The sequence below is a fragment of the Papilio xuthus genome, unplaced genomic scaffold (genome assembly GCF_000836235.2).
Source record: "Papilio xuthus unplaced genomic scaffold, Pxut_1.1 DF825946.1, whole genome shotgun sequence".
Lineage (NCBI taxonomy): Eukaryota > Metazoa > Arthropoda > Insecta > Lepidoptera > Papilionidae > Papilio > Papilio xuthus.
The window spans coordinates 4312182-4332146 of record NW_013532703.1 but is presented as its reverse complement, the minus strand read 5'-3'; the positions used below and the strand labels follow the sequence as shown (position 1 = coordinate 4332146).

Below are 19965 nucleotides of genomic sequence, written 5' to 3'. Positions count from 1 at the left end.
GTAGATTTTATCGTCATCTCACTGTTGAAATATAACATTCTAAGGTTAAGGGGAAATAGGTAAATAGGACAAAAACGTGTTCAAACATTTCTTGTAACACCAATTAAAATTCGTCTTAGACAGGAGGGTAATTAGAAACTGTACCTACGACTTTCAATTTATGAGATTATGACTACACATCTTATTAACGGTTTAAACCTAAATATTTACGGTTAATAAGCATGAGGTAATAAAGTATAATTAATTATCTTTTTCTTACTAATATTATAAATGCGAATGTTTGGATGTATGGATGTTTGCTATAAGGTAATGCCAGTACAGCTGCATTGATCTTATTGTAAGGCATAGATGTAGAACATAGCTTAGAATACATAGGCTATTTAGGTTTTTTTTTATTTTATGAAAGGATCTTACGAGTTCATAATGTATGTGTTTATGTATCTGTATAATGCAGTGGTTCCCAAACTTATTTTGTCTACTGCCTATTTTGAGAATAAATATTTTTTTAGCGCCCCCATATTTTTACATATTTAAAAACCACTATAACTCCAAATTAAATTAATTAATTATTGTGACCTATATATGTATATTAACGGAGAATTCTAAACGAAACTTTTACTATAACCCGCAACTTGACACCTGCAGCGCCCACAAGGGGGCGTTATCGCCCACTTTGGGAAAGACTGGTGTAATGTAATTATACTGAACTCAAGTCGTAACTACAAAAGTGCAAAAAATAAACATTGTCAGCAAGAATAGCGCAATTCAGTCGCTTCTTAGAATACAACATAAAAACGTAACAAACGATTATGTCGGGTCGACAATGTTCACAAATTGTGTATTGTGTCACTCCTACATACGAGTTAAATAAAAAGTACTGTTTTAAAAATTTATCTTCCAATACTATTTATTTCCAATACATACTAACTTACCTTTACACAAATCGGCTCATCTAAATTGTCCCAACTCGCCCGGTGAAATACTACGACCACACAGAAGATAGGCGTGAAGTGGAAGCAATTCCGCCTTTCGTCTGATGAGTGTTCGTCCCGGAGGTCTAATTTAAGGCATCTTTCCCTTCCCACTCTTTTTCTTATAAGGAAAGGATGGGAGTGGAAGCGGACTTTCCGGATGAGGGGATGCATGGGAAGAGAAAATAATTTATTTCTGTGCACCCTCTCCTTAGTCGATTTAAGGTAGGCAACGCATCTATGGGTAACGATCGCTTCGCTACTTTAGCAATTTCAGATAACCGCTCGCTCGTTTGCCACCTTTTGCTTAAAAAAACATACTTACTTTCCAATTACTAATCAAGGGTTTTTGAGATCCAAATCCCTGTGGTATATTATATTATACTATTCAATAACTAACCTTTGGTTTTTCCCACTAAAATCTCAGTATAACACATATCGTTATTCCAGTCATTATCTTTGAAAAAACAGAGATAATGTATTTTAAACGGGAATATTGGTATAAGAAACCCACGATAAGTATGTAGCCAGGTTATGATATAAATAAAACGAGAAATTAAAAATTAAATATATTTCATTCAGATTTTTAAACAACGAGATGAGATCTTCCCGACTTGCGGGATGTAAGCGACTTTAAAACAGCATAAAATTCTCATGATTATTTGCTTATATTTATTTAAATAACTTTGCTATATACTATCATAATTATGTGCTATTTTCTATTTTTTCTTCGTTCCATACGAATGGTTCCAATCTTTTATTCTCTGGTAGTAAAAGATTCAACTCTTCAATATCTTGCAAAGACTGTAAAGAAAAAAAACTTAATTTCTTTTTCACTTTTACACATTTTTTATTTTATTTTTTAAGTATTAAACACCTACATATAACCACAAAATAGTACATTCTAAAATTAACCAAATTTTCATTGATTGATAATTAATTATTTGGTGTTCATATTTTGCCCAGAAATTTCCCCCCCCATTTTTCGCCAATAAATTCCCGACTTTTTCCATACGGTAACTTCAGAATGACACTTTAAATAACAAAAAGAAACATTTTAAACGTATATATTAACTAGAAGAATCAAGATATTTACCTGATTGACCAAAGACCTGCATCTAGATAAATGGTGGGCGACCTCCCGTACCCGTGACAGGCGCTCTGCGTGCCGCGCGTTCGCTCTCTGTCTCTCTACTAATAAAGAATAGAGACGGGAGATCTCCGCGTCGACCTGTCAAAACAAATTTTACAATTACTTACATATCGGTAACATTTTACTTTTTATTACAAAATTTACAATTTTATTTAGTACTTTTATTACAAAATTTACAATTTTCTTTAGTACAGTGTATATAAATACCTCTTTAACTTTAGTGGCGAGGGCGACTTCATCTGCTGCTATGGGCTGAGCGCAGGCAGACAGATGCGCTTGCAGACGGGTCGTCATACGAACCCACGGTCTATAATCTAGTCCTAACATAAACATAGATGACGTTAAACACATACAATCCCATTACGATTTTAAATCATGAATTTGTGGTACGTAATATGTTAATTACATTAAAAAAAATATCGCATTACACGTCATATGGAAGCAACTAATATAACCACATAGTTGAAAATATTATATTAGATGTTTGAAAAAAAAATATTTTCAAATGAAATATATTATGGATTAAATGATCCACTACTCACCAGCTATCACTTCAGGATCACGAGCACCGGGCAAACCAAGAGTACCCCTCATAATAGGGAGAAATGTTGGGATTTCCTGAAAATATAAAAAAGAATTAAACAATAAGAAACTCTATCAATGTGACAACTAAAAATTCGTAATAAAATAATATGTAAGATGAAAATGAGTCATTCCTTACATAGGGTTCATTATAATTGTAATTAGATACCCCACATAGCAACTTGGAGTCTACCCTATGTTTGGGGTACCTAGATGTAATCAACCATCTTGGCTTACGTGACTTGGTTGACTATACATCTAACAATAAAATTATGTTAACAAAATACCTGCAATCGTTGTATATCTTCGTCCAACTGTGTATCAGATGCGGCTTTAACAACAACAATATCCCGTGCTCGTTTGCTTTTCCGCGCTTGGAGGCTCATCTGACGCCTCTGCAGAAGAGACTTCTTATTCTCTGCCATACGCTGGTTCTTTGATGTATGTTTTGGTGAATCTGTTAAATGATATATTTATATTTGATATTTTCTGTCTTGTCAATACGAAACCATAAAGAAAAGAGTTACAGAACTTATAAATATGTTCAAAATCATGCAATGAAAAGTCACATTTCATATAAGATCCCTTTGGCCATTTTTTTTTATAGGAGAAGTGGGCAAATGAGCAACGAATCGCTTAATATTATTTGATCCGACGTCCATGGACATCCACAACGGCAGAGGGACCGCAGATGCATTTTCATGTAACTGTTTTCATTGCATAGGTCTATATGGATACATAGATGTTAAATAAATACCTCCAATAGGACGATCAACAGTGTATGATATATATGGTAACTCAGAGTCTGAACATATGCTGGCCCCAGGAGAGTTGTTACCACTGGTTGTTGCATCACCACCTCTATGAAAATCTGAAAGAAAAAATACTCATGGCTTAAAAAATAGCATTAAAAATAACTGTTACAAGAACTTTAACTTATTTACATTTAACATCAGGTGGGATTTCCATCAAGCTAGATTTTTAATAAAAAACCAGGTACAAAGTAATTAGATCTGTAAACTCAGAGAAATCAGATGGCTTCTTGGTTGTTTACTGTGTTCTATAACAAAAAAAAATAAGCAATTAGATTTCGTTACTTTATCAAAACAATATTACCTGGCACATTTGTACCAGCTATCGTGTGTCCTCGTCTAACAGGAGGTGCCCTTTGTGGCTGATTCTTAGGGGGCATCGACTGCTCAGAGCCCATTTTGAACTAACTGTGAATATGCAATTTTTTAAATATCTGTAACATCTGGAAAAGACATTTTTTAATAGTTAATGCATCATACACAATATTATAAGGTTCGTATAGTTAAAATAAAATATGTATTACATAGTTATTTACCTAATGTTTAACAAAAGCGTATGGTACAAAGAATTACAATCTCCTTTCAGAATGTTTCTTTTTTAACAATTCAAATTATAAGAACAAAGTTAATTTAAGTAATAAGAAATATTTATTGACATTGATAATTTATTGACAATGACAAGTGACATGACTGACATTACAATTGACAATTGTTGTGTCGTTTAGGCCGCCATAAGCAGCAAACACATAATACACATTTTCTTAAATCACAAAAATTATTTTCTAAACTGTTGAGAATGGGAATGGACAAAAAAAAATTACGTTACTTGACTTAATAACTGAGGCACTTTTTGGAAAGGAAACGGTTTTATGATAGTCTTAAACCTTGGTAATGGTAACATTAGAGTTAAACTTTCGACACGTGTCACTTTGACAATGACATTTTGACGTTTGTCTACGTATACATAAACACTTTCCATTTCCAACTCTACTTTTATTAAGTAAAAGTTATATTATGTTCTTTTAAACATTTAAATAAAGTAAAATAATGGTAGATGAAAGTACCAGAAAAACTCTCAGCAGTATACCTTTATTGAAAACAAAGGCAGGACCAAGAGACAAAGAGTTATGGGTTAATAGATTAAAGGAAGAGTATCAGGCTCTAATTAAGGTAATATACTTTTCTAGATACTTTTGCTAATGCAGAAAACAGAAATGTAAGATAAATATTTTATTATTGGATGAAAATCTTAGAAATTCGTTTAAATTATATAACGACAGACTTTCTTTTGATTGTATCACTGAAGCATAAAACTTTTCTATATTCCAGTATGTAGAGAACAACAAAGCGGCGGACAATGACTGGTTTAGATTAGAGTCTGATAAAACTGGCACAAGATGGTTTGGCAAATGTTGGTATGTCCACAACCTACTCAAATATGAGTTTGATTTGGAATTTGATGTAAGTTAATTGAAGAAAGACAATTTATTGCACTAATAAACTTATGTGTTGGTTTGAACTGTTGAATATTAACTATAATATTACTATTTATACCTTACGGCCATTGCTAAAACATCCAGAAACTACATCTAGTTTTTTTAATGTAGACCAATTTAATTTTATCTTATTTAAATGACTTTCTAGGAAAAAATGTAACTAAAACAAACAGTTTGTAATAATCTGTGTATTTTCTTTTCATATTTCTTGCTTTATTATTTTTCCTTGTAGAAAATAACTCTTCCTTTTATATCCTTTTTATTTAATATTTCTCAATTCATATATTTTCCTAGATTCCTGTGACATATCCAACTACAGCACCTGAGTTGGCACTTCCAGGATTAGATGGGAAGACAGCTAAAATGTATAGAGGTGGCAAAATTTGTCTCACTGATCATTTCAAACCTCTGTGGGCTCGGAATGTACCTAAATTTGGTATTGCACATGCTATGGCTTTAGGGGTAAGTATTTATAACAAACTTATAAAAAAACAAATAGTACACATTTTCATCTTAGTTGTTACATTGCCACCTTATATTTTTTATATCTTTAAATTCTATTTGTTCATTATTTTATAATGATCTAGCTGTCGCCGCGACTCCGTCTGAGCGGTACTAATAAAACATAATTGGTAGCCTATATCTTCTTCCAGACTATTTTCTATATGTATGCTAAATTTCATCGAGATCTGTTCAGCCATTCTGAAAATAACTTCAAACATTCATATTTATAATATTAGTAACATAAAGAACACTTACACAGATTAACACCAATTGCAACTGACAGTTGATATTTTTTTTCAGTTGGGTCCTTGGCTGGCAGTTGAAATTCCAGACTTGATAGAAAAGGGTGTAATTACCTATCAAGAAAAATCAGAGGAAACTAAATGACAAAAGATGTTATAATATTTTGTACAGAAATTACATAATAAAAAATAAATAACATATTTTCGACACTTTTTTTTAAAACCTTTTAGATATAGAACATATTTTATTATATAATAATAATATTGCATATATTATCAAATATCTGAGAAATGCTAGCATAGTAGGGTAGGTAGAGATGTATTTACATTTGGCACAATTTTCATTTATTCTACCCCAGTGTATCAAACTGTGTCAAATGTACTGATATTTATTTTAACACCCATTGCAGTTATTTTAAATTGAAAACTATAAAAGTAGAAATATCGCAATACATTGGTAACGTAAACTTTACATCATAAACAGTTTGTGAATAAGTAACATAAAATAACGAAGTAAGTAAAATTCACGCAACCCCAAAAAATATATTCCTTTCCGTTATATGTTAGATATAGTTAAAATACATTTTGATCTTACTAACAAAATTTTTATCTACCTATCATTTGCAAAGACGATAAAAAAAATCGTGCACAATTTCGCGGCACGTACTTTTCTCCACTCGCACTCTGCCCTGGCACCTGAAAACATACTCTCTCACCTAACCACGAGTTCCATAAATTTTGAATCGTTTTTGTTAATACTTGTAACTTATATTTGTAGAATGTGGCTCCGACCCTTTATCTACGTAATTTGGATATATGCCATCGTTACTACAGCACAAGATGTAAGTATCTACACAAAAGGTATCCATGGATTAACGTAGACCCTTTAAGGTCATCGCTTACTTGTGTACAGTGACTTATCACAGTATATGAAAACCTTAAGGTCATCGATTGACTTACTTGAAGATGTAAATTTAAACATTCGTCTTGTTTGTTCGACCGAAACTGTACCAAAAGCCTTAGATTTTTTTTACACAATTGTTTCGACAATAGAAACACTCAAATACAGTAACACAACAGTTTAGTTATTGGGGGTAATATTAGACCACTTAACCCTAAAGTAAAACTGTTAACTTTAAAATAATAACTGTCAAACTCACAGTAATTTAATTGTTACTTAATGCCACTCAGTATAGGTACTTATATATACAGAAAGCTTTTCTCAGGGAAGGTTTAACTACCCATTTATCTCTGAGTGTGGTAGAAAGTAAAATTTATATATAAGTTAATATAATATTTTTAGCCAGCACCTGACAGCACTACTGAACCTGTGAGTAATGAATAACATTTATCGTGGTTTTTATTTCTTTATAACTGTGAATTTTTTTATTCAGTTAATATCATGGTATTGATTAAAAAAATGCTACGTTAAACTACTAGTTTGTTTGATACATTTACGATAGTCTTTTTTGACGTTTTGTTAACTTTAACGTATTTTTAGGCAAGCTCTAATTCACCTGTGAGTATTTTAAATAATTATTTAGGTACGTTCGCGTGGAATTAAAAAAATCTTAATTGATAACCTATGTTTTTCTAGGCTATGTTCTACATCAATGCCAAATTTCATCGCGATCCATGCATCCGTTCTGGAGACACCTTCAAACAAACGTCCATCCATCCACCTAAATATTTTCATTTATAATATAATTAATATTTATTTGAATACATTTGTTGGCCTTTTATTTAAATTTGTTTATATTTTAGGGGCAATCTGAACCAGCGGTGAGTGGTTAATTTTTTTTAGAAAGTTAAAAAATTATTATTTTTAATAAATTGAGATAGTTCTTTTGTTATTTTTTTTTCTAATTTATAAACAATTTTTAGACTGAAAGTTCGACTGTATCGGTAAGCAGTTATTCTGTATAATTTATTATTAATATACAATTTTGTACATTTGCATCTAATCGATTTCTGTTGTATTTTGTACAGGGAGATGCAGAACAAGGGGTATGTTTTAAATTGATTTTTAATCTGATAATTTGAACTATACTGATAAACCCATATACATTTATTCATCATATTTATAATATAATACATTTCATATCCAAAAAAATAAATATACAAAACATTATATTAAAAACAGAACACCACCGGCTGCGGAATCCAATGACTCAAACAACCAGTAGTCAGGGCTGCAGAGACAGGAACCTTCTCACGATGCGCGCGGTTTCTAGGATAACTGCCTTTTGTATCGGACCCTTAATCCAACTGTGTAGCGAGAGCTTCTTGAGATGCTGGTCGAACTATACTACTATTACTATATATACTATTATCGAAATAATTTCTATGTTTGCCTTTATCTATGGAGTGTAAACGAGAATTGATTTTTTCCGATGTTAGTTACCAATTCTATCATTTTTTTTTAAACTTTCGTGTTAATGTTATAAAGGAAATAAAAACGGCTACATTAACGAGACGTTAAAATATGTTTTATATCTTTTCAGGGCAGTACTGTAGTGGTAATATAAACTTCTTTTTTTAATTTTATACGTCGTGCAATGTCTTTTATTAATGCTTATAATAACGTTATTGTTTAGCTAACAGTAAGTACCTACAACTTAATTATATTCAAAAAACTCCGCTTTTGAGTTTCATAAACTAAATAAACTATAGAATAGTTTAAAAATATAATAATTTTATAACTAACTTAATATTTACAGTTACCGGTAAGTGTTTGGAATCTAAATTATAAATACTTATTGAGAAAAGACATCTATTTAAATAAATTATACTTCTATTGATCTAGTCTAAATATTAACTGGATATTATTAATTATTAAATTTTATTTTTAGCTGGAATTCGTAAGTTTCTTTTTTATTTTTCATTTGGTTTGAATCTTCGTTCGTTTTTATACGCATGCATTTTGCAATTGAAAATTAACTTTTTCTTTTTTTCTTGTTTTTAGACCACAGTAAGTCTTTTTTTAATTAATTAATGTATTCACTAGCAAATATAATATAAATTCGTTCATACCGAAATTCATTTATTTTAGCCAAAGGTTTGTAAATTAAAAATAATTAAAAGAATTTCATCTCAATGATAATGTTTAATTTTTTTTATTAATTTTTAAACAATTTTCTAGAATGTGGTAAGTACTCACGTATCTTTGAGAGTGTTATATGACTTTCCTTGACTTTAGATTTTATACGAGATTTTGGATTTTCTTTCAATTACAATGATGTCTTTTTGTTGATTTTTTTTTATAATTTCAGTTCACGGTAAGGTTTATTCAAACTATAATAATGTTTAATTTAATTGAATTATTAAAACAAAACGTAAAGTCAAAGGTTTTTTTGTAACGAATATTTAATTTCTTTATTGAATTTATCTGATTTCAGGATCGCTATGTAAGACTTAGCTTGACTATTATCATTAATAATTATAATACGTGCTTTTTAACGACTAACGCTATCTTTTCGATAAGCCGCTTTAACAAAGATAAGTTTTCTAAAATGTATTTTAATAAAAATATAAAAAATTATTTGACTTTTGCTAAGATTTGACATTTTAGTATATTCATAATTTTTTTTCATGCTCACTGCTAATTCTGCCTTATTTACTGGTTAGTATTACCGCTTTCTTATCTTATATACAGGAAAAAAGCAAAACTTTGACCTTTTGGCCTTAGTTCCAATGTCCACTGGCATTTTATAGCCTATCCAATTAACTATTCATAATTTTTTTTTGTCTACAAATTCATTAAAAGGAAAATTATGTATTTTACATAAATTTAATTTAACTTTCTGTTTTTTTTTTCAGTTTTAGGGCGTAAGTAAACTTTTTTTATAACAATCAATGCTTTTACATTACGATTAATTTTATTATAATCTATTTATCATTTTATATTACAGCAACCAGTAAGTTTTATTGCAGGAAAATGAACATCTTTTTTTTTTTAATTCGAGATTAAAAACTTTTTTGTTATTCTAGGTAAAGGTAAGTTTTCAAAGAGTCGATATAATACTAAAAAAACACTGAAATACATCGTGCAGATTTGCGTTTACCCTCCTACTACTAGTTTTGTTTCAATGACAGTCGATCAGTGACATAACCTAAAAAATAACAAAAAAGATTTGTAATATTATTAAATTTTAAATAATCTATATTTCAGGAAGATGTAAGTATATCCTTTATTAAACATAATTCTACTTTTAATTGGATCAGTCTCAAATAAATTATTTGTCGTTTTTTCAAAGTGATAGTTAAATTTATAACCGAGACATTAATCACGGTTGTATTATTGAAAAACAGTTCAAATAAGTGCCTTAAGTTTTTACCACATTTTTTTTCTTTAAACTTATCAACCCTTATTGTGGCAAGTTTTCTTTTTTAAAGTAAAGCAACAAAGTTAAAAAAAAAAAACTAAGTTAAAAATTATTTTATAGTGATCGTATATTTTTACAAAGTTGTATGTATGATATAATATACAAAATAAACATAAGGGTTAATATAATGTAAAACAATTCTATCTTAATTTAATAGTAATTAAATTTATGGTTTTTATTTTACAGCTCATTGTAAGTATTTCATAAATATAAAATCGATTCAATGAAATACTGATAAAAATGGCTTACAATAATTTCATTAAATATTTTTTCGTTATAGATGAACGTAAGTCAATATGCAAAAAACTCTTTCTATTATAATGGTAGTAACAATAATTTACATGAAGTAAAAAATGGTTATTTATTTTAGGTAACAGTAAGTAACATATTTTTTTCAATTTCATGACGAAGTAAATTAAAAAAAAATTGCTCATTGATATATTTCTTATTCTAGCTTAAGGTATCAAGTATCAATTTCATATTTACTTTATGTAACTTTCTTCAAAATCATTCATAAACTATCCCTTAACTTAGCAGTTCTTACATAAATATTACAATATGGCTTGTACTAAAAATGCGATCCTTTTGTGACGATCCTTTATGTTATTACGTTATATTGAATTTTTACTAACTTTTTCGTTTTGTTTTTTTTTTCTAACAGGGTGGAGGAGTAAGTATTGTTTATCTGCTATAGTTAACTATTTTAGTACAATAAAATAAAGTTTCAATTTATTGCTTCAAACTATGAAAAAAAATTTTTTTTTTTACAGCTTCTGGTGAGTGTTCATTTTTTGGTATCAAATAATTATTTTTACTTTATGATATTTTTATCATATTAACCTGTCCTTCAATATCATCATCAACCTGTCCTTGTCCCTGCGAAGGTTCCTCACAGTATTTACTACTCCTCCATACATTTATGTGCCGTCGTATCTAAAACCTCTTTCTTATGCATCATCATCATCAGCTCGCTATACGTCCCCACCGAGGGGCTCGGAGCCTACCTTAAGTTAAGGGTGATTAGACCATAGTATAATCCATTCATATTCTTTGGTATCTACCTTTGTAGCCATCTACGATTAATCTCATTACTTACTTGTTTATGTGATCGTCATTTCTCCTCGCAGTGTCATAGACCTAGATCATAGACCATAGAGTAGAAATACCTTATGTCCTAATCTAGACCCTGATTATTTGGTTTCTTCTTCAAAATAATGTATAACGAAATAAAATTTACCTTTTGCTTTTTTTAGCAAATTTATGTACGTATCTTTGAACTAATAGCATTTTTTTCTGCTTTAAATAATGTAACGTAAACGAAATATAGAGAATTTGTTCTTACTTGCTTGTACTCCATTCTAGACATTAATGTTTTATTTTTAATTTTCAGACTGAGGTAAATACAGCTAAAGATCTAAAAAAATTGAATTGAGTGTTAATTTATTATCAAATTATCTAAGTGTTTTTATTTTAATTTTCAGAGATGGGTAAATTATCTTTTTAAATTAATAAATTAATTAATTTAAAGATTTTTAAAGAGAAACATAAAAAAAAATATTTTTTATAGATGACAGTAAGTATATGTATTCTCATATATCATATAGCTTCAACTTACTCCGCGTGAAATTAACAAAAATGTATTAAGTAGCCTCTGCGTTAATCTAGAATCTACCTCTGTGCCAAATTTCATCCAAATTTTCAGCCATATTGGGGTAACCCGCTAACAAACATCCATCCAACCATCTAGCTAAACTTTCGCATTTACAATTTTAGTAAGATGTAATTAAGGGGTAATAAAAAATGTAATTAAATCATAATTATTAAACCTTTCAGTTTGAAATTTGTACTCGTATTGTAAGAATTTCACTTAACTAAATTGATAATTCTAATTTTCAGTATTTTGTAAGTATTAATAATGCCGCAATAATTTTATATTAATTATTATAATATTGTTAAATGATTGAAAATTAAAAGCAAGATAAGAATCGTTTAAATACATTTTAAATTTTTTTCAGACTCGAGTAAGTATTTTTGGTTTTTATCGAGTTTATTTTTATGTAAAATAAACTAATTGATTTCTATCATTTATTTGGTGTCTAAAGTTACCCAGTAGAACCAATGAAAGGAAGAACTATCCCCGGGATTATTTTTCAATAAACCAATGCGTGATCACAAACTCATCTGATGTTGACCGATGATATGGTTGAAATTTGGTACGCGCTAGTCTAAGAGTAGAGCCAAAAAATGCCTATTGACTTTACACTTGAAACACAGACGCTGACAACATGTTCTTTTGCTATACATGAATTTGAATAACAAATAATAATTTACATATGTTTTACAGCCTGCAACAGTAAGTCCAATACTAATAGCATTTATTTGCTGTATTATTTAATAATTAATACATCAATAGTTAAAATTGGCTTTATTTATTTTACAGAAAGTAAGTAGTGTCTTAAATAGTAAAGTTAATTTTCTCTTTTGGAATAATCCAAAAAAAAACTAATTTACGGAATTATTGTAGGTTGGCGTAAGTATTAATGACACTTTAAATTTAAAAAAAAAGTAACTCTTAGACTATGTCATTAAACTATGTGATTGTGACTATTTTGCCTTATTATTTCAGTGTATGTGCGTCACAAGAGGACCATTGCCGAGATTCAAGTTAATTGGAAATATTCACTTTCCCAAAATAAAGGTAAGTATACTAACACAGTTGTCTCCTTTGTTGCAAAGGTATTATTAGGACATTATACGGAAGAATACGAATCGAAACACATCTCACTGACAAAAATCCGTTCAGACTTTTATGTTACCCTTAGACACACTTAGCCTTCAACAAAACACTTAACCTTGTAAATCGGAAATTTAAAGAAAAGTTCGTAGAAAAGTGTCATTCATAACTTTACAGGTAACACCCGGTACCTACGTGTCCCTGCCAACTGAACCAATGTCTACAGTGTGCCCGCCCTGTGTTTGCCCTTCTTGTATCAAGAGTTCCGATATCGGGGGATACCCAACTTACTGAAATACAAGTTAATTTATTAAGATTCAATAATTTACTTAAGTATTTTATAATAGCGATATTCATTTATTTTAATACAAAGCTAAAATAAAATAATTACCCATTGTACTATGATGTTCAAATCGTTTAATTAAAAAAAAAGTTGATTCTAAAAATGCTTTATTTCACCTATAACAATAAAAAGGTAGTCTAAATCTCTAAATATATCCTAAAACTTAAATTACAATGAAGTTCTTGAGTCGTGCTGTTTCGCCAATTCTTTGATACATTCAGATTCGTTACTGGAAGTGAATACAGAAGCATGTGACATATGTAATAATTCAACATCTATGTTATCAGTCATCGATATTCCTGGATCTGATGATATACCGTGTTTAGAACGTCTATGCAACATTGTCAACATATTCTTAACTAGATTATTTTTCGATGTCTTGCTCGATACCTCTGATGATGATGTAGGCTTAGGTTGATTGGAAGTATAAGAAAATGTATACTTTGAAATATCGTCACCACCAAGAAACATCATACCTCTTTCTGAAAGAAAATCATCTATAGAATCGTTTGAAAAGCAAGCTTGTGCTCCTTTATCCGTTGATAACGATATTGCTCCCTTTCTTTTATTTCCTGCAGAATGTAAATCATGCCTTTTAGAAATTTTAGGGTCACTTGTATTTAAGCAATCGTAACTATGGCATTTGATTTCTTTTTCTGAAGAATCGCTACCTTTTTTGTCAATTTTTTTGCTTGACTTATCGCATTGATAATCAACTTTTTGAACAATGCTCTTAATAATTCTATCGCTTTTCATATTATTCTGATTTTTGTCAGAACGTTCATCTTCAAAGACAACTTTAGCTTCGCTAATTTTTCTTGAAGGACGAGGTACCATTTCATCGTTTTCATTTCTTTCCTCTTTCTTAGCTTCATATTCTGTAGTTTGTTCAATTTCGTTGTAAGTCTCTGCGTTTAATCTTAAAGGCATTTCTGGTATTGCTTCGGATTTAGTATACTTGTTATCTATCCAGTCTCTTCTAGTCAAACATTTCGATAGTATGTCGTCGGACATACTTACTTTTAATCCGTTTCGATCCTTCTGACAGGATTTGTAACTCTTTATTTTCTTGTCAATATTATTAGATGAATCGCTTACATATTTATATCCTGTAGTTTCAGTATCGGTATTACTAAAAATTAAAGGAGTAGTCATAGATACATCTGTCGTAAAATTATACAATTTACTAACAAGTTTTCTCCTTGAAAAACATTCGCATTTACTTGTTACGTAAAATATAAGAACGCATATTAAACAACATTGCATAAATACGACAGTAATTAAAACTATGATTGTTAATTTATTATTTACCATGTAGCTATGAATTTTTTCACAGATGCTGAATTTTGTCGTATAACTAGTATCATTGGACGCGTTTCCAGTTACTTTAAGATTCTGTTCTGTTAAATTATTCTTATCATTACCCGATATTGTCAACGCACCCGTTCCTGTGGAGCAATTAGTCGGTTTTTCTAAACTTTTTATAAATTCAATATCTTCATCTAAAATAGATCGACCTCGAACACATGTGTTTGATATTGGATCTAATACTACTTCTGGTAACTCCGATATGAAATTGGAAACACATATAGGACTTTGTATACATTGTTTTGTTCTTTTAGAATAATACGGTTTCCTTCCATTATAATAATTATCGCATTCCACCGGATTACAATTGTTTAGAGGATCTTCATCGATATTGTTACATTTCTTAATATTATAAGGTAGATCCATTGACTGCTTCTTATTCTCTACATAAGTATCAAAATCAATTTTAATTATTTGCCTTTCTAAACGCTTCTGTTCGTTCGTTAATTTTGTATCAAAATTTATAATGCAAAATCCACGTCGTTGATAAGGTCCTAAGATTGGAGCGACGAGCTTTAATATTTTTTTTGTACCTGAAATAAATTTTGATTAATTAATAAAACACTAAAGGTTATTGTGGACCTCAGAGAGAGCAGAAATAATTTAACATCTAGCATCTGGATGATCAAAATTTTTATTTTAAGAAACATTCCACAATAAAAGCAACGGTACTTCAGATGTTGTTGTAACTTTTTTTACACAACTCATTTAATGGAATCGCAATAGGGGGAGATGTTCCATACAAGATTGTTGGAATTCCCGATAATTACAATTGAAAAAATATATTTAAACAACAAAGCATTTTCTCCTGCAGCGAACAAAACATAGTACGAACAATTAGCGATACATAAAAAAGGACAAACGGTTAAATGTTAATTGCTATTTCTTATAACCCTCACACTAGGGTAAGCCTGTGTCGTGATAATGATATATACAGACAGTTATCATATTGCCAAATTATTTCATAATTCGTCTTCGTCGTCTTATTTTGGAGAACTAAACGAACGAGCGATTTGAATATCTTTGAGCAAAACTCTTTGTATGTTACTTTTAACTTACCTTTTGGAATATTCTCTAGACAGTTGCCTACAATATTAATTGTGTCACAATCCAAATTATAATCAGACTTCAAACAGCACTGTTCAGGTGACAACTGTACTTCGTAATCTTGTTCCGATGTGTTGTTGACCACGATATAAAACTGCAATCCAATAGCGCAAGGAGACACTGACTCAAGACCTGTACCCAACAATTTAAGACCACTCTCTAAAGCGATAATGAATTTAGATAAATAAATATAAATTATAAATAAAATACATTTGTAAAAATTCATCTGTTGTCATTTCAAAACCATATTGAAATGTCAGTGGACGATAACTATCCACAGATATTTTAATATGAGTAACATTAAATACTCTTTAACGTAAACTTTTTGCTCTGTAAGATTTTTGTTGCTTTTTTAAATTATCTCAAACTCCATATGTGTTATTTAGTATTAATTTTTAAATAATTAATTAACTAAACTTAATATAATAATACATTTAATAGTTAAGACATTAAATTCCATTAAATCCGAAATTTATCAAAATAAATTATAAATGAACAATTACCACTCAACAAAAAAAACATTAATTTGAGACGAAAGCAAAAAGTCACAAATGTGTTTCCGCTGACTATACTAGTAAAATTACAAATAAAAGTCTCGCAAAATATTATAAAAAACTTTATTTTTCGATGGCAAATTATTCAACATCTTATTTAAATATTCCATAATCATAATTCATTCTTAAATAATAACTGAGCAAATTGCGTATAAAACCCGGCAATTGATTGGCACGTCGGGAATAAGAGTACTCTTCTGCATGACGTGCCAACTGAATTGCTATGTAGTATACTTACTAGTACGAATTAAAATATATTTCTATAAACGTACAATTTCAATACCCATATTGAATAAAATATGAATGTATAATAAAATTATGATAAACCATTTATGTACTATAACAATAATACACAAGTACAGTCAGCTGCATAAAAATGTATACATCAAAGCTTCAGAAAAATGTATATTGTACAGCCAATTGTACAAATTTAATGGTTAAATTTAATAAAAAAAAACTAAATATTCTGCCGATGTAGTTCATAGATATGGCAGTGGAAATCTACTGCCGAAATAATTATGTTAAAAACTGAACATCTATTTTATTCTCTTTAAATTTAATCCAGTGTGACAGAAAACATCACCAAAAAGCTTGTTTCGAAGAGGTATGCTTAAGATAAAACTTTATATTTGTACTTTTATAGATTAATTTGTTATATGTTTATAAACTACTCTACCGTTCTCCCATAAACACACAATGCAGACAAGCTTGTTTAACAATAAGAAATTAAGCCAAATGATATTAAAGAAAGAAACAATTTTCAATAAAAATTAAAGTTTTCAAATGATTCCCATCAACTGTTTAGTTCAAAGTAATTGATATAAAAATATTTTTGTTACTTTTATCACTTTTAGGCATATTACTTAGTGTTTAACGATATTAAATCTTCTAACCGTTAGTTTGCACTGTCGTAGCACTTGTATTAAAATATACTAGTCGCCCATTCTTCGAAATTCGAACATAACTCATAAATAAAGATTTTTTTATTCACAGTACTTTAGTTTTAGTCGCGCCTAAAAACGTGTACAAAGTTTTAATTGATTGTCTGCTCTGATTTTTTCTAAAAGTAATCTATTTATGGTTACATGTTTTATACAAGTATTTATACAATGGAAATCCCATTCACATTTATATTTGATTATAACCTAAATCACAAACAGTTTTAGCCGTCACGCCGATTTACGAATTGAAAATGTTTATATATTTCGTATTAAAAAATTAAATATCTATCTACACAATATAAAGCTTATGTTATACGCCTACACTATACCGTAGCCCTCCCCAAAGTAACCTCAAAAGTCCAGCAAATAAAATTGATGTGAACAGATAATGCATAATTTTGAGTTTATAATGTTTTCTTAGTCCTGCTGGAATTGTATCCATTGGGTCCTTTAATAAATACACACGAATACCCTTGATATAACTACAGAAGTATTCTTTCCAGTTTAAATCCTTTAAATTAAAGTTGAATATTTGTTTATCAGCTTCGCATAAGTCTTTGAAAAGTGATTGAATGTTATCATTATGGAATTTCCATTCTCTTAATGCGAAATATCCAATGACGGCGGAGAATTTGTCAATTTTCTTGTAAGCTTTTCTTAACCTGAAATGAAAGAATGGCTTTAAATCTTACTCATGTATTCGAAATTAAAAAAAATGATGGATCCTAAAAGGAAACTTAATATTTTTTCCAGCTGGCGCCCGTGACTCCATCAACGCGGAATTAAAAAAGCTAACTGACTAACTAACTAGCCTATGTGTTCTTCTAGACTATGTCCTATATCTGTGCCAAAGTTCGTCAATATCTGTTGAGCCGTTCCGAAGATACCTTCAAACAAACATCCATACATCCATCCATCGAATCATTCCCATTTATAATATTAGTATGATGGTCATTATAAATATGCAGTCTGGGAATTTAAACTCCTCCAATATTTCTTACTGGCTGCTAATCATGAATTTTCTAAAACGTTATCTTTACAATAATTAAATACATATTATAAAAGCAGATTTATGTTGAACATAATCGTAGTATACTTGTACACTTACATAGGTTTTTTGCCAATAACCACAGCGATCGCGTCAATGATATATGCAGGTATCCAGTGCAGGAAGAAGCAGATAAAGCTGTACAAGAACTTAGAAGGAGTAATAAAGAAGACATAGTACCACACAGCTTGAATAGTGGGCACTTCCAGACCGTATGTCTCGTTGTACCTCATGAAGTTTCCTATAAAAACAAGAATTATTTTAGTTACATCAGAAATCTGGCAGCAAGTCCGATTCTGGACATTATGGTTTCTTAAATCTTTATTTGACAGTTATTTCACTTCCTACAACCATCCGTTGTTGATAGAAAAGTTCAATTGAATATCTTTTAAAGTTTTTAACTTAATACTTACGCCAAGTTAACGGTTTTTCAACAGAAGACACGTAGTTGTAGACTGGTGGTGGCTGGTCTACTGGCGGCGCGTCTTCATGGTTACCCGGGTAGTCTCGTGCTGTCTTCCACGCTGTTGCTATACACGCGTTCACTACCATGTCACCAGGGACGAGGTCGGCTACAGCCTTTGGATTGCAGTTAAGCGCGTGAAGAAGTCCAACTGCTGCACCAACAACCACCTGAGAAAAGAATATTAAGAGTTAGGAGACGGTTTAAAAAGATAAAAGGGAGAATCTACAAAGTGGTTCATAACAGAAAAATATTTAAAAATTATTTTCTTACCCCTGTAGGTCCATAAACATTGTCTATCCATCCTGCGATAGGCTCTTTGGCTGTTCCAACCACTGGAAAAATTTCGAAAAAATTAACATAGCATTTTAGTATGTATTTTTTAATCCCATTTATTAAACAGTTCGTTATTAAAGCTTACCGATAGCAGGTCTGAATAAAGCAATTGGCAATCCTTTTGAATATGTCTGTACAATATCTTCTGCGGCTGCCTTCGTGTACGCGTATGTGTTTGGGAAGTCACCGAGTAAACTAGGAATGGAACAAATATAACAATTAAGATAATCGTTCTTAAATTTATTCCCGATGCATAATAAATTCTGTAATCGAAGTTAACACAAAAATAAAATCATTGTCACTAAAGGTACACTTACCCAGGCGTTATATTATTGATGGTCTTTTCATCCATACTCTCAACCAGGTCGATCAATTTCTCGCCACTTAACGGACTTTCATAGAACTTTTCTTCTATTTCCTTCAATGGACAATTACTGTAACAAGCAGTTATTATCAAGACTAAAGTAGAGATTTTAAAGACGATTTGATTAAGGTCGTGGAGAAGCACTAGATGAGGGCGATAGAACAGGGGTCTTATATTGAAACTGGCAATGATTACTGATGAAAAAGCTTAAGTACCTGTACGCTGTGGATATATGTACCATAGCTCTTAGCTTGGAACAGCCACGAGCCAATGTTAATATTTCCCTTGTGCCTCTGACGTTGATCTCTACAGCAGTCTTCAGCGCTTCATCGAATCGTACCGTCGCCGCGCCATGGAAAATGAATTCAACCTGCAAAAGCGCTTTAAATTCAAAAATAATAATATCCTCAAAACACTTACGACGATTGGAATGACGTGTGTTCTTTTAAGCAGTTGGATCCTTTTTCAATGATGCAGTTTTAGTTTTCGTTAATATCAGTTCCGATATTCTAAATCTTGTTTTTCCTGCTTCCTTGTCGTGGTTTATAGAACATTATAAAAT

The 19965-nt window shown here is 30.4% G+C and overlaps 4 protein-coding genes and 3 long non-coding RNA genes across 9 annotated transcripts in view; 4 read left to right on the top strand and 3 right to left on the bottom strand.

Annotated features, from left to right (window-relative positions):
- Positions 1 to 1556: 1556 nt before the first annotated feature.
- BORCS5 (BLOC-1 related complex subunit 5) lies at positions 1557 to 4169 on the bottom strand. 2 transcript variants are annotated; one of them, XM_013320750.1, is made up of 8 exons: positions 4055 to 4169; positions 3823 to 3926; positions 3464 to 3577; positions 2994 to 3163; positions 2667 to 2742; positions 2332 to 2444; positions 2068 to 2202; positions 1557 to 1775 (listed from the first exon to the last, which is right to left on the bottom strand). In XM_013320750.1, exons 2-8 carry the CDS (start codon positions 3914 to 3916, stop codon positions 1677 to 1679), a joined length of 801 nt encoding a protein of 266 aa, XP_013176204.1. In that variant the 5' UTR covers positions 3917 to 3926; positions 4055 to 4169; the 3' UTR covers positions 1557 to 1676. The 2 variants fall into 2 exon arrangements, with proteins under 2 accessions (XP_013176204.1, XP_013176203.1); XM_013320749.1 differs by having other exon boundaries at positions 1558 to 1775; positions 3823 to 3961.
- A 306-nt stretch (positions 4170 to 4475) lies between these two features.
- On the top strand, positions 4476 to 5959 carry Ufc1 (Ubiquitin-fold modifier conjugating enzyme 1). The gene is given in 4 exon segments (NM_001312800.1): positions 4476 to 4688; positions 4848 to 4979; positions 5309 to 5476; positions 5819 to 5959. Coding segments are annotated over 4 exon segments (510 nt in total). The 5' UTR covers positions 4476 to 4565; the 3' UTR covers positions 5906 to 5959.
- Positions 5960 to 6199: 240 nt separating this feature from the next.
- LOC106124271 (uncharacterized) lies at positions 6200 to 7283 on the top strand. The gene is made up of 4 exons (XR_001228202.1): positions 6200 to 6273; positions 6539 to 6602; positions 7064 to 7090; positions 7262 to 7283. It is a non-coding gene; the product is annotated as an uncharacterized LOC106124271 (long non-coding RNA).
- A 244-nt stretch (positions 7284 to 7527) lies between these two features.
- LOC106124273 (uncharacterized) lies at positions 7528 to 8279 on the top strand. Its single transcript, XR_001228204.1, has 4 exons — positions 7528 to 7542; positions 7645 to 7665; positions 7750 to 7767; positions 8265 to 8279. It is a non-coding gene; the product is annotated as an uncharacterized LOC106124273 (long non-coding RNA).
- Positions 8280 to 12197: 3918 nt separating this feature from the next.
- Positions 12198 to 13229, top strand: LOC106124272 (uncharacterized). Its single transcript, XR_001228203.1, has 5 exons — positions 12198 to 12498; positions 12586 to 12588; positions 12670 to 12675; positions 12772 to 12843; positions 13057 to 13229. It is a non-coding gene; the product is annotated as an uncharacterized LOC106124272 (long non-coding RNA).
- An 83-nt stretch (positions 13230 to 13312) lies between these two features.
- LOC106124262 (uncharacterized) lies at positions 13313 to 15944 on the bottom strand. 2 transcript variants are annotated; one of them, XM_013320737.1, is made up of 2 exons: positions 15650 to 15944; positions 13313 to 15123 (listed from the first exon to the last, which is right to left on the bottom strand). In XM_013320737.1, the coding sequence occupies exons 1-2, from the start codon at positions 15921 to 15923 to the stop codon at positions 13391 to 13393; spliced, it is 2007 nt and encodes a 668-aa protein (XP_013176191.1). In that variant the 5' UTR covers positions 15924 to 15944; the 3' UTR covers positions 13313 to 13390. The 2 variants fall into 2 exon arrangements, with proteins under 2 accessions (XP_013176191.1, XP_013176192.1); XM_013320738.1 differs by lacking the exon at positions 15650 to 15944 and having other exon boundaries at positions 13313 to 14354; positions 14534 to 14679.
- A 362-nt stretch (positions 15945 to 16306) lies between these two features.
- LOC106124264 (fatty acyl-CoA reductase 1) overlaps positions 16307 to 19965 on the bottom strand; it is a 28956-nt gene continuing 25297 nt past the window's right edge. Inside the window, exons 5-11 of the mRNA XM_013320739.1 lie at positions 19619 to 19773; positions 19357 to 19473; positions 19125 to 19234; positions 18977 to 19038; positions 18654 to 18873; positions 18301 to 18481; positions 16307 to 17854 (exon numbers count right to left, since the gene is read on the bottom strand). Of these exons, the coding sequence (XP_013176193.1) occupies positions 17503 to 17854; positions 18301 to 18481; positions 18654 to 18873; positions 18977 to 19038; positions 19125 to 19234; positions 19357 to 19473; positions 19619 to 19773 (1197 nt within the window). The 3' untranslated portion in view covers positions 16307 to 17502. The remainder of the gene's footprint in view (positions 17855 to 18300; positions 18482 to 18653; positions 18874 to 18976; positions 19039 to 19124; positions 19235 to 19356; positions 19474 to 19618; positions 19774 to 19965) is intronic.